The 14,733-nt window shown below is 36.4% G+C and overlaps 1 protein-coding gene across 1 annotated transcript in view; it reads right to left on the reverse strand.

The window, feature by feature from the left end:
* Positions 1 to 14,733, reverse strand: part of DOCK2 (dedicator of cytokinesis 2) — a 207,038-nt gene that overhangs the window by 22,137 nt on the left and 170,168 nt on the right. Inside the window, exons 35-40 of the mRNA XM_075164094.1 lie at positions 9,137 to 9,293; positions 7,939 to 7,979; positions 6,364 to 6,454; positions 5,157 to 5,276; positions 3,299 to 3,388; positions 1,871 to 1,975 (exon numbers count right to left, since the gene is read on the reverse strand). Of these exons, the coding sequence (XP_075020195.1) occupies positions 1,871 to 1,975; positions 3,299 to 3,388; positions 5,157 to 5,276; positions 6,364 to 6,454; positions 7,939 to 7,979; positions 9,137 to 9,293 (604 nt within the window). The remainder of the gene's footprint in view (positions 1 to 1,870; positions 1,976 to 3,298; positions 3,389 to 5,156; positions 5,277 to 6,363; positions 6,455 to 7,938; positions 7,980 to 9,136; positions 9,294 to 14,733) is intronic.

Raw genomic sequence — 14,733 nt, forward strand, 5'->3', positions numbered from 1 at the left:
TTTGCTTTCAAATACATTCTGGGTCCAGGTTTCACAGCTTTTTAATACCAATATATTAAGTTTCCTCTGCCTGCTCCTTCTCCTTGGTATTATGCAATGTCCTCATTTACAATACAGTCGAACCCCAAATGTGCTCATTCGTGGTTCAGTTTGCTTCATTTAACAAGATACTTCTATAATACCGGAAACAAAAGGTGCATGCTTCCTTTGGTGTAATATTAGCATATCGTTTCACTATTTTTCCAATGTTTTCAAGGCAACTTTGGCCTTTAAAACTGGGAAATAGGTGTCTTTCATTGCTTTTCAAGTGGGAGGAAAGCTACCATATTCATTGCAGTATGGAAGAAAAGATTTTTTTTTTCTACAAGAAAACATCAAATATTCAGGTTAGTTTTATGCTCTGAAGACATGCACTACTGTGGTTAAAAGAAAGCAATGATCTTTTAAAAAACTGAAGTAAAAGCCAGTTGTGCATGAAACCTGCATAAGTTTAGCAGGTTTCTTGAAAAAACAGACCCTTTGGATTCTTGATTTCTCACACGGTCGTCAAAAATGGAGAAAAGTAAAGAAAACTGAGAGAGTAGATTCAGTGTATAGAGGTCTGTTTAATGAAAACAGTTCAAGCTTACCATAATTGTCCTAAGATATTAACTAGCTGTTACCATTCAAGAAAAAAAGAGTAATACAAGACAGTTGGTATGAACATGTCAACTCAATGCATATTAGAGATCAAAAAAGCAATCTGAACTTCAGTCTTTACGAGGAAAACAGGAAAACAAAAGAAGAAACATCAGTATTGCACTAAACAAATTCATAGTGTATTCACATTTCAAATACTATGTACACTTCTTGTCCTTCCATCTCATGAACTAGAAAATGGACAGCAAGGGAACCAGGATGTTAAAACATATGGAATGGTTGCCGTGGAAGCAATGTTTAAACAACCAAGACTATAAGGAACAGTATGTCATGAACGGCATGAGGAAGGTGATTAAAGAACGACTGTTCAGTCTCTCTGTAAGAACTAGCGTAGAGAAATTATCAGATGACAACAAAAAGGCAGCAGTGAATCTCCAACACACACAGTTGTGAAATGTGAGGCCACAGTATGTTCTGGAGGGCATCAGTTCAGAAAGCAACTGGACAAATTCACCATAGAACAATCCATGAAGGGCTAGAAAACAAAATTGTCACCTCCAACCCAGGAGGCTGTTTATCAGGTAAGTAGGGAATATATACCAGCTCAGTATCACTACACACCTGCTCTATATTATACTCTTCCCTACCCTACTTATCTACTATTTCCCACTGTGAAAAACACAATATTTGGCTATAGAGTGCATTCGTCTGAAAAATACACTGTTTCTACATTCGTAATATATTTCAGTTGTAGTTGAAAGGCAATATGAATCTGAAATGCTTGTCAGTTCATGATAAGGTCCACTAAAAATACCAACTTCATATGAAACAGAATTTTTGATTTAATTTGAACACAGGTTAGTTAATGACATTCTACTAGTTATCAATACCCTGTGTGGGGACTCATCTAAGAAATACGTACCATAAGAGCTGCCCATACCAAATTACATCATATTGCTGCATTTGGCTGTCATCTATCACCCTCACTACCTGATGTATCTTCTAGTTTCCACAATCAAACTAACAGAAAGAATCAACTTAAACGCATCTGAAAGTATTTCATGCATATTCTTACAAGTAACAATTCAGATTTTGACTACAGTCCTGCATCCAAGCAAAACTAAATCCATGGCAAATATCCCCAGAGACTCACTTACATTCGTAGAGTACACTCATATTTTTAGAAGCATATGAAAATAGATGAAAAACGTAAGAATTTAAACAGGCTTACCCTTAGAAATGTGGGGAATCCTTGGCCGTAATACCCAACAGCAAAATAGTCTGGTTTAGGTCTCAGAATTTTCATGATGTTTTCATAGAACTTTGCTTGTTGAATCTGAAAGCAAAACCAACTGCAATTACTTCTGTTTGGGGTTTTTTCCCATTTATTTTTTAACCTCTACAGTAGTACTACACTATGTACTACAGCTATCAGAGCTATCAATTATCAGTTGGTAAGCTATAGCAATAATTAGTTAGCATGCACATGACATTGCTGTGGTACGTTAAATATTGTTTACATTTATATGCAAATATAATACTTAGCTAAATGCGTATGGCTTCAACTTTAATTATTTGACCTCAGAATCAGGCTTACCCTTAATTTACTAGCATTAAAAAAAAAAACAAACACCAAAGTCCCTTTACACTTTAAACGCTTAACTGATAACATTACTGAAGTAACACATTTGGAAAAACTCCCTTACTCAAATGTTTTCTGAGGTATGGATCAACTCAGACTTTTGCCCTAGCATCATGCTAAGGACCCAAACCGTGTAAAGGGCTTAGAACAATGATTTTCATAAAATACTAGGTGTCATTTAGGTTTACTATTTTTATTTCCTGTTATATCTATGAGACATGCAATACTGCAACTTAAATGGAATTAGCAAAAATATTGTCTTTATCTTTTAGTTTATGATAAAAGCAGAATTGATTGGGAGGAAAAGAAGCTTTCTTTAAACACAACACTGTTCAAGAACATCATGTTTTGATTCCCATGGTTTCTTTGTGGAAGATTCAGGGCTATCTATTGAATGAGCCCTAAACTTTTGTTAAAGATCACACAAGTGTGGAATCTTGGGGGTGGACAAAAAGAAGGTATGTGGGGGAGGGGATTCTTTTTAGATTAACTCCATTTTAATAAAAACAAATAATTGAACATTTAATCTTCCTTTAAAATCTTCGTTCTAGCCTTTGGACCTAGTTCTAATTCCTTGTGATGTATTACTTGCCCAGTCCCTGATCAGGACAGAATTCTTTAGGCTTGTCAAGATTTGAGTTCCTAAAATTTAAAGAAAAATTTCAGGGAAAAAATGCATCCAGGTGCTTTTTCTACCCTAATGCAGTACAAAGGCCTCAAAACCCTGTTATATTTCTTTTATATGTGGCCTTTAAATTGCGCTAAGTGAGAACACGTTTATTTCATCTACAGAAGTTTCAAAATATCTCAAGAAGATGTCCATGCAACTTTAACAAACAGTTCTTTATGAATCTCTACTTTACCACTGAATTGTTACAATAAAACATAGCAACTCTTTGACAAATGAATTAAAAATCAATTGTAGACAACATGCTCATACGCAGCTCTATCATTTGATAGCTCAAAAGTACTAATTTCTGTGATTGAAATAATTTGAAGACTTGTATATAATCTTACCAGGTTTTGACTTAGAAGTTCATAGTCAAAAACTTCCTTTTCATATTGCTCTGCAAGTTCTTTGCATAAAGAGATGGCTTCTTCCCACATCTGCAATGCAACCACATATTCAAAAAGTAAATCCAGTACCAACAAACAAGTTTTTCATGCTTCACTGTTTAACTACAGTTTTATTGATTATGCTATCTTTAAATTGCAGTCATTTATTAACTGCACATTTAGAATGGAAGACTCAAGGTAATCATAAACTTTAGGAAAGCAGATTAATGTAAAAAATAGAAGTGTTTTATGGTTCATTACAGGAAGGAATAAGTAAAACTACTTTATTCTTACAATAAGATAATAAAAAAATCACCTAACCTTTCAGCTACATTAAAAAAGAAGAGTAAATCACTAAGGTGCACAACATCCAGAATATACCCCAAGCATAGGAGCAGTGTATGAGGGGACTGACATCTGCCTCTCCTTAAAACAAACACAATTTTACAAGAAATTCTGAAGCATACATAATTCATAGATAGCCTTGCATATGACAGCTCTCCTAGTCAGCTAAAAAATTACAAGACTTAAATTGCCACTTGCCCAGAGTAGCAGCTTGTTTCTTTCCACACAACTTAATAGCTACCTCTGAAAATCACCATGAGGAATTACAGAGCTGCATTGGAAAGACTAGGGCAGTTTTTCTCATCTGCTATAGGCACTTAATGTATGCAGCACAAAAGTGGTCTTAAAGCAGATAGAAACTCCCTCTCTTCAGGATATTTCTCAAATTCTGTCAGTCTTCTCATCTATTCAGAATAAAGGAGACAAAAGGGGTTTTCGCAGCATAATTCTCTACTGATGTAAGGCCACTGGTGGTCACACGCATTATGACCTTTTTTACATGGTGCCAGGTACTCCTAGGCTAGGTAGTTCTGAACCTGACAGCTCCATTCAGCTGCCTGCAAACCTCCTCTGATGTACCTGAGGAGAATCTGAATGCTAGGTAGATCAGAAATCATGAGGATTTGATTATTCTGATACAGTGGGTGCGGACTGCTACATTGTAGTTATTTCAGATGCTAACAAAAAAACCTGAAAAGTTATAAATAGCACTGCATTTTCCTGCACAGGCACCAAAACCCTTCTACTTTCTGAATTAGAGGAGGGACTTTCGTGGGGGAGTTATGCCTTTTCTTTGCAAGAAGCAGCAATGAATTGCCTTCCCCCTTCATACCTTTGGCTACAGCTGAACAAGACATAATGACTTAAAGGCCTTATTGGGTCATAAGATTCATTATCCAGCACTGCAAAATTTTTCCCTGGTTTCTAGTCCTTTGCTTTGTTTTCAAAAATCTAAGCTCTACTGTCATTGTATTGACAGGCAATTTTATTAACAGATTTTTTTTAAAAAGCTGAACTAAACCCAGGTACTGAACATCAAACTACTACATTTTAAGTTTGGGATGCAATTCTCAGACTTCTGTGAAACAAATATATCCATTTTGAACTGTCTGGTTTTTTTAGGAGATGATGACTGAATGGTTTAGAAATACAATCTGTGTAGTCTGCATTCTTTTCCTAGTAAAGGAAAGTACATTCAACATTTTTTATTATTTTATCACTGCCTGACAAGATGCTTGTGACCAGCATAAACATTAGCCCTTTTTCTTTGTGAATGCGGTTATTGAAAGAATATGTTCATATAGAACAGATATACTCTGTGAATAAGCCTTCAGGACACAATTTTTACTTGACCCACATTTCAAAGAGGATTTCCTGCACAAACGCTTTATACAGAGCATATTCATTAAGTACTACTATATAAAGTAACACAGTAAAAAGAGATTTGTAAGGGGGAAGAACTCTACAGACCTACCTTTCCTTTGTCAAAGTATTCTATGATCTTCTCATACAGATTCTCTTTCAAGTGTCGATAGGTCTGTGAACACTGGAACTCTGTTGACATGACTTGGGGTGCACACTGTTCATCTGACCACTGAGAATAAAAGCACATTAAAAAAAACATGATTTTAGAGTTCAACATTTCACACACACGTTCCCCCCCGCAATGTCTGGTCCCCTGTGCTCTTCTAAGTGTTTTTTTCCCAGTCCTTTTTACCCCTCCATAAAGAAACCGGGAAAGGCACTGGGAATGTTTTCATTATCTCTTCAATCAAGTGCTGTATTTCATGTGATAACCAGGACTAGACATAACATTTTAAACGTCTGTGTTCCTTCCTGCCCCCCACCCAAAAATTTTGGATAAAAATCTATGTGAGAAAATTAGTTCTTTTTATTTCCATGGTGTCATCTTGACTGATTTGGTTTCGATTTTTTGTATTAAAATATTTGCATATAATATTATCTTTGTCTATACCAATACCTACAATATACCTCATATTTTTATATGATCAGAAAAGTCAAAATGAAGTTTAAGCAAAACAGCACTGTGAAAGGCCAAATTTATATGGTTCTGCACTAAAAGAAATTCCGTAAGAAATCTCAAATTTTTGCTGAGCAACATTAAAATTTTGAATTTTCTCTTGAAATGGAAATGCATCTTACTGACCATTTCTATCGATAACATCAGTTACAGTGAGAATAAACATCAGTTGTAGCGAAAAATAATTACCAGCTACAAAAGAAAGCAAACGTAATTCGGCAGAGTGATCCATATTATTTAAAATGAAAAGTTAGATGTCCCCCTGTGATAGCTGGAAAAAATTGTGTTAGTTTTCATCATTGTTATGTTTGAGATAGTAAAAAAGTAGCAAAATGAAAACGACATGGAAGTTAAATGGCTTCAGAATTTGCACGCAAAGTTCTCACTATAAAGTAAAACTATTTTTGCTACAACGTTTAGCTTTACCAATATGTGGCTTTTAATCACCTTTTGAAAATACAATTTCAACAATTAATGTTAATTTTGTATGACCTACCGCAGTATTTTTGACTACAAACTTGAATACCCCTATGGAAAATAACTAGTATGCAATAAATCAGAGATTAAGACAATCACTTTTTAATTTATAAATCTGAAAATTGCAAAAGCTTATTTATGCATTGAGTTTAGCAAATCTAACCTTCAAGAGCCACGTATGGAGTAGAAGGGTATATGCTGCCTCTGTGTAATTCTCACAATCTAAATGAAGATCTCGCAATTTATACAAGTATCTGTTAGAGGAGAGAACAAGAATTAGACTAGATATTGACATGACTGGAATGCTAAGTGTCAAAAAAGTTCTAAATAAACTCTGTAATGGAAACTTCATAGGCGTCATGCAGTCACTACCCAAAGCATCTTTAGGGACATTCTGAGAGGGGTTAAAGCGCTGTGCATTTGTTCAGACTTTTCTCTGTTCTCTTTGTATGCTGAAACTTTGTGCACAAAAGGAGGAGAAAGAGCTAACCTCCTCCTGTGAACTGCTGTCAGCTCCACCTCTAAGAGGAAGAGGAAGAACTACTAGACTCAAAGTCTAAGTCAGACCTCCGAGTCCATTATTTCTGGACTGTTACTAAAGATAGCTGCCTTTCTCTGTAGCACTTTTTGATTGCACGTAAACACTTTCCATGTAAACAGATGCAAGCACAAGAGATAACACAAGGTAAAGGAGAAAACGGAAAATACCAGCCCAGAAAGACAAAGCAAGTCCCTGTACAACTTGCAAGATGGTAGGGGCAGAAGAGTTGTTCCAAGTTATATGTTGCCAGTGTTCTCCTTGATCCGTAGGGCAGCATTGCTGCTACCAGCACAACCATTGCCCATCCTGTGACTTAAGCCACATCTTTTCCAGCAGCCAGAAAGAAAAAGTGCATCCCATCCTCTTACACACAACAAGAGTTTTGACACAGCAACTCTGACACCTTGCTGTAGCAGATCAAGGCATTACCATTCCCAGTTGTCAACCCAAATGAAAACGTGTCCCCCTCAGCAATGACCGCAGAGGGAGCATTGTTTCTCCCTGGCCACTCCAGCTCATAGCTCCAGGTTTAGCTCTGAATCACCTTCAGTGCTCATTCCAGCTGAGATTCTGGGCTTTCTACTGCAGTGGCTGAAGTGCAGGTCGTTCTGCGGATTTTGCAGAATGAGAGGAGAGGCAGGAAATAGTGAGCTTTTGAACAGCAAGATTTGCTGCAGCTCATATGCAAAACCACTGGAGACAGTAGCAGGCCATGTCACATTTGAAAGAATTTGCCAGTATAACTATAGCTCTTACAGAAAAATGCTTTACTAGTAATTCTGCATTGCATATAGTGTTGCATATTTAAAGAGACTTGGCAGACTGCACAATTCTACAAAACTTGAATGTTTTTTCTGCCATTCTAAACGTATGATACATCCTCTATCAATCCTGAAATCTAGCTGCATTTTCTTTATTTAAAACAATAGACAACGAATGTTGAGTGATTTGATCAACTAAAAGTTGATTCTTGGGGAAAAAAATGCTGCTGATGAATACATATGATAGATTCCAAATCACTGAAGGCTAAGCAAACAATGGAGTAAGAATATAAATGAGGCCAGGGCTACAACAGAGTCATTGTGGACAGTAAACTGACATTAAGTCACAGAAATCCGAGTACAATGATAAAACCAGAATTCATAAGAGAATATTATTGCCCTCTCCAAAACAGATTCAACAAAACAACTGCCATACCTGATATACATCTCTTCACGGTTAATGTCCTTGTAGAAATTCTAGGGACACAAACATTTAAAAGTTATCTCCTAATGTCTTTTGTTAAAACACAAGATAAAAATACATATGCTGAGGTTTTGCTTTTCTTGTTAGTTGGACAGCACAAGATATGTATTATTTACATATATATTTATTAATATATTATCTTAAGTTTAAACCTGGCTCTACTGCTTCAATTAATATTTTAATTAGTTGTGTTATTATTATACATACATGTGTATATTTCTCCTAGTTCACTAATGAAATCATTAGTGAAAGTTTTTCTGTTGGAGAAGAGGAAAATATGGCTATCCAAATGCATTAACATAACAAACTACATGTTCTGGCTACACCTCATGGCCAGAAAAGAAGCTGGTATTTATTGACGTTGGTATGTAACACTGTTGTGCAATACCTCTAAAGGGGCTAATTCCAGGAATAAAGCCCATTTTTGTCACTGTAACACTTTTGCAGGTATATGAGTTGCTAAGGCTGTGCAAAATGTATGACAAGAATTGCCTCCTGAAGAGTTGCAGAAACTTATACCACATTGCGCAGTGATTACTGAGGAACAGAGAGTGTGTGAGTGCAATACGTATTAACCATGTTCTCTTTCCAACCTTCAAAGTTGACGAAGGTTCCTCTTCAGCTTAGAGGCGTTTCTTGGTGGAGGAATCTCTCTATGTGATATCCTCATTACAAAATAGGAAGAGAAATAAAGACGGGGTGGCCTAGAACCAGATCAGAGACTCAATCTTCTTGGCACCTTACTGCAAGTGTATCTTGCAGGTTTCTTCCCCAGACTTAAAAACCATAATTGTTTTGTTGCTAAAGCAGCAAGTGGGTTAGTTCCTCATGCAAAACTTGACTCTGGCAAAAGCCCAGTTACATTAAGCCTATCAAAAAGTAAAGGTATATGAACAGTAGACTTCCTTATTTATCCACAGAATCAAAGTGGATAAAACATACAAGCAAAACCAAAGAACTGAGTGCACGTTGCTTTCAGGTTTGTACATATATCCATGCAAATAGATATAAAAATCTCTTGCCTCAGAGTTTAAATCACTACTGAGCATTGTCAACTCTCCTATCCCCAGGAAGATTTACCTTCATCTTTAGCAAATGGATTCTAAAGCTCTTCCCCATTCGCACACAAGAATTGCAACAGAGAACATACCAGTAAGTTCACAGTGCAGCTCATGCGATTGTCCTTGCTTTCATCATTCATCACAGTTCGGTAATCCAGCAGTTTCTCCAAGAGGCCTTTAACTAGGCTAACAAAACTTTCAACCAAGTTAAAAATGCCAGGATACTGACACGCACACTCTGTAAGACTGCAAACACAAAAAAATGTTTTCACAATACTGTGAAAGTTAGTGGCCCATCAGCTGAAAAACTGTTGGGACCTGAAGGCAAATACTAAATTAGCTAATGCAACTGCAGAATGCACTGGAAACTCCCTTCGTGGGTTGGTAGTTTAGATATCTAGAAGACAGATGGGATATAAATCAAAATTGAAAAATGAAACATCTACTTTTCTTGCCTGAGAGGAAATTCTTCAAAGATATTTGAAGAATTACTTCAAATTCAAGGATATACCCACAATTTCAGAACAGAGCAACCTGCATCTGTGGTATAACAAACTCAACTCTCTGGAATGCCACACTATTGCAAGAAACATTAGACCTTCCTTTCCTCTGTTATCGTGCAACATAAAATGCAACAATTATTTCCTTCTCTTTGTACAGTTACGTGTGAGTAGAAAGTTCAAACTAACATAAATTACAACTTTAAGTCAGAAAACACATTCACGAGCAAGACCTCACCAGAGCAATTTACCCTTGAGAAATAAGCAAAACCAAACAATAAACTGTCTGCAGATTAAAATAAGCAGTTAGTTCTCTTTTGATAAAAATATAGGAAAGTGGGTTTTATACATCATAGCAGGTTCCAAGTTACATTAACAAAATGTTAGCATATGCTGTTTCTATAAAGTGCTAAAGTGATTTAGGAATAGATATTTCACATAGCTTTGTTTTCAAAGCTTAACTGTTTAAACATTATGAAATGATTACCAGCACCTCATTAAGGATTATTTTCTTTCTTTGCTTAAGAGCTTGTTTCCCCTCCTTAGCATTCTGGTTTTCCATTGGGATTCTTGCTGACAAACCACATTTTTCATTTACATATATATATATACACACACACATATATTCACATATATATTTTTATATGCACGTATTGGGTCTGGCTGAGATGGAGTTAATTTTCCCCACAGCAGCCCTCACAGTGCTGTGCTTTGTACTGGTAGCTAGAAAGGTGTTGATAACACACCAGTGTTTTGGCTACTGCTGAGCAGTGCTGGCGCAGCATCAAGGCTGTCTCTCATACATCCCCCTCACCCCCAAAGGCCAGTAGGCTGGGGGTGGCCAAGATCTCGGGAGGGGACATAGCCAGGACAGCTGACCCAAACTGACCAAAGGGATATTCCATGCCGTATGACGTCTGCTCAGAAATAAAAGCTAAGAGAAAGGAGGAGGGGCGGGTGGACATTCATTATTATGATGTTTGTCTTCCGGAGCAACTGCTACGCATACTGAAGCCCTACTTCCCGGGAAGTGGCTGGACATAGCCTGCTGATGGGACGTAGAGAATAAATCTTCCATTTTCCTTTGCTTCCGTGCGCAGCTTTTGCTTTATTAAACTGCCTTTATCTTGACCCACGAGTTCTTTTCCATCTTATTTTCTTCCCCCCTTGTCCTACTGAGGAGGGGGAGTGATAGAGCGGCTTGGTGGGCACCTGACATCCAGCCAAGGTCAACCCACCGCAATGCATATTAGAATATGCACCACAATAACATATAAGAATCACCACGTATTCTCACAGGAAAATAGTAAAAACAAACTAGCAATTGCAAAATTATCCCTGAAACTATGCTGTGTGCTTAAGCTGAGCAGTTTCAATGACACATTATTATTAATTTCTGACCTCTTAGCGTTTTGTTAGCAGTGCTCAATTTATAGGCAAATACATTTAATAATTTATTATTAATCTTTAAGTACACTATTATTTTTTAAACTTTCATTATAAAGCATTAAGTTTTAATTAATTGCAAAAATCATTTTTTACTCCTCAGAATTATTTAAACTTTCTTCAGAAAATACATAATCCTATTAACTTCAACTGCAAAGAAATCCTCAAAGTTTTGGCCTAGAATGGGACCTCAGCAAAGTACCCAGTCTCAAAGTTCTAACTCAAGCAAAGTAAAAAGAGCACCTAATGTTTATTCCTTTGATTGTACAGATCCAACATAGGGTTATTTTGCTGAGACAGAGGGAGTGTGTACATGCATGTCTGAAAGAACATTTATATTGTACAAGATGTGACAGACAGAGGCTAACAGATAAAACCAGAATACTTTAATTGCTGTTGTCTGACTAGTCTGAAACAATAACTGAAATATTTAAATAAATTATTGAAACATAGCTTATGACATTAAACATATTGCAAATGGAATGGGGTCTGAAGGGTCTGAAGAGTTGACAACCGACAGAATAGGCTGGAGCACGTTAAATGATATTTGTGGAAAAGAAAGTAAGAAAGCCTCAGAATCATGTAGGAGACTGGAATACTATACAGGAAAAATGGGGATACAGGTGTAAGTACCAGAAACAGGGTAAGACACTTAAAGGAAAGTACAGTCACCATTTATGTGACTATTATGAATTTTTGCCATAGGTTCACTTGGAGTGACAGCAAACAAGGCAGACCTATGAATATTACTTGACTGTGAAATGAACATAAGTCACCAAGCATCACATTTCTTTCCAATACAAGTAGAATAAACCACAAGCTATTGCTAGATCTCACCCAGGATATAGTACATAACTCCAGTCACTAAAGAAAGATGAACTGGAGTACATATAAAGGAGAACTACAAAATGAACAGGAAAGAGGAATACCTGTCTCATGAGGGAAGATTTAAAAAGTTGTCTTGCTCAGCTTGATACAATAATCCCAATAAAAAGGGAATATTTTTTTTCCCTCAGGAGGGAGCAAGAAACCTTTGAATTTTTAAACAGACCTTAAAAAAAAATAGAAGTCTTAAAATAAAAAATATTTTCAATAAAGCTTGAGAAAACAACTGCATAACATGGGCCACTGCAATGATGGGGAACTGGAAAGTTTCCAAATGCTCTTTTCTGTTCTGCCTATATTAGTAACTAAAACACGCCAGAATTCATTTTCTGAGCCTGAGGAAAAGTGGCATAGCACAACTTGTATTCATAAAGCTAGATTCTCCTTCATTTCCCAAAACAGGGTAGCCTTGTCTTTTCTGCCTATTGAGAACAGCCTCCCATCTGCTCCATATTATCAACACACAAGACAGTCATTGACTACTGCTAAATATCTGCATTCAGGTGGCAACTGGAGCTGTGCAGGAATGCAGACAGTTAGAGGAAATTAGTTGATGAAAATACGACCAAATGAATAAATCTGGAGCCCAATTTAAGTGGGTCTCTATCCGGTTGAAACAGGGAGTTGGGGATAGAGGCTTGAACTCCCTGCTTTGAAAGGTGTGAAGGTAGGATGATTTAAAACAAAACAGAACAAACAAAAACAACAGAGAGAAGACAGCAGGGTCCTACCACAGACAAGTCACCAGCCTCTGCTTTAGCTGTCCTTCTACAGGCATCATTAAACAACTTCAAGGATGGAACAAAAAATATTAGCTGGAGATAATATGAAGTGACATCATTAGAAATGGAGAAACCTTGAATTTGAAATCTTGTAGAACATGGAAAAGTATCGAGGGGAAAAAAACAGGTATGTCAAAAAAGAAGGGTACCTTGGAAAGGCAGGAAGATCAAATGCTATGTAGTATGTTTGATGAGATAATTAACTGCACTACTGAAAGATGGGGTTTAACTGGATAGGTACCAGTTCTCTAGAAAAATGTTTGAATGTAAGAGTAAACTGCAAACAAGACAAGCAAACAATGTTACACAGAAAAAGTAAACTTGAAAGAGTCTCATACACAAGATCTGAAGGAAGCTTTTCTCTTTGCATTGATAGTCTCAGTTTGAATACTCTCTCCAGCTTTAAGGCAATGCAGTATTTCAAAATAGGTGTAGACATTGTAGAAATGTCCAGAAAACATTGCATATGATAAACCGAAATATTGGGGTTGTTTACCCTAAAGAGAAGACCAAAGGAAACTTGAGAGCAACCTTCAAATTTGTTAAAAGCTGCTGCAAAGAGAAACAGAATAACTGATTCTTTATGTCCCCTGTGGGTAAAACAAGAAGTAATTGGCTTAAACTGAGGCAAGGAAGATTTAGTATGGATATTTGGAAAAAAACTTACTACCAGCAAGGAAAGTTTAGCACTGCCATAAATGTCCACTGTGACAGCTGAATCCCCAGCATTGGAGATGATGTATTGTAGTGACAGTTCAGGCAGGCATCGTGGTTTAGGCTTTGCAGCAATGTGATTAAAAAAGCTATGTACTTGCCGGCCTGTTTTCGGTCATACCAAGAGCTAGTCTGAACATCTCTGCACCACCTCTTAGCTATCCTAAGACTTGAAGCCAAACAGTAAACATTCAAAATTGAAAAATTACTTTATTGCTCTCAGTTTACATAGTCACTGCATGTTAGGAAGTGAAAGGGACATTTTTAAAACTTCATCTGTCCTTGCCAGTGTATCAGTTTCAAAGAATAGTTTTATAATGCTTAAAAAGTGTCAGTACTTTTATTTTTTTCAAGTCTGCCTCTATATTTTATCTGCCTCCTCATAGGACAGAAATTAAACTAACATAGCAAACATTTAAATTATGTTTGATTTAAATGATGTTTCTTTTAAATTATACTATTAATTAGAATATAATTACATATTTTAAATATAAGATAACATTTACATATTATTATTTATTTATATAATTCAGTATTTCTTACAAAATTATGTTTTCACCGAAAGTAGACCTTTTTCCATTGTGGTATACACAAAGATTTCATGCTTCATCCGGTGAGGGATGTGACTTTGCAAAGATTGCTACCCCCTACACAAAAATACAATATATACAAGGTAGCAGGCTTTGAGAAAGTAAAAACATACACACTCAATGTCACAAAGCCTATATCGATTTTGTCATATAGCCAAAGTGCTACAACATTTTTATGCTTAATAACTACTAGGTTATCAGTGCTTGAGAAAGTATATGATGAGCGATGTACTTGCTCACTCTTACAGTCTAAGGCACAAAGCTAGGAACAAATTCTCAGAGGTAGGCGCAAGGATTCCACCACTGCCCCATACATCACACATGCAACCTGCCACAAGTGAAGGCACAGCTATTAAGCCTGAGAATAAAACTGAATGTGGGCAGCCAAGAAGAGAAGGGGATGCTATATCAGGCTTTGGGATTGTTAGAAATATAGAAATAGAAATATATGTATTAAACTGTAGCACTTCACAATATTCTCATTCCAGGATAGTCACTTCATGTAAATCCAGAGAATAATCTCTTGGAGTCCAGTCTAGACATTGAGAAAAGCAAGTAAGACATTTTAAAATACCTTCTTCTTATTAGTGTGAAATAAAACCAAGGAAGTTTATAAGGAAAAATGTGGAAAGACTAAAAATGGGTTGAATATTTGATTATCTTGGCTTGAAAGTTGGATAGAGAAATGCAGGTTAGGTACAATTTCTTCATAATTTAGCTGGAGCACAAAATACTGAAAAGTAACCAGGAAAATAGTTTCAATGAGCAA

This window comes from Calonectris borealis, chromosome 15, assembly GCF_964195595.1.
Source record: "Calonectris borealis chromosome 15, bCalBor7.hap1.2, whole genome shotgun sequence".
Lineage (NCBI taxonomy): Eukaryota > Metazoa > Chordata > Aves > Procellariiformes > Procellariidae > Calonectris > Calonectris borealis.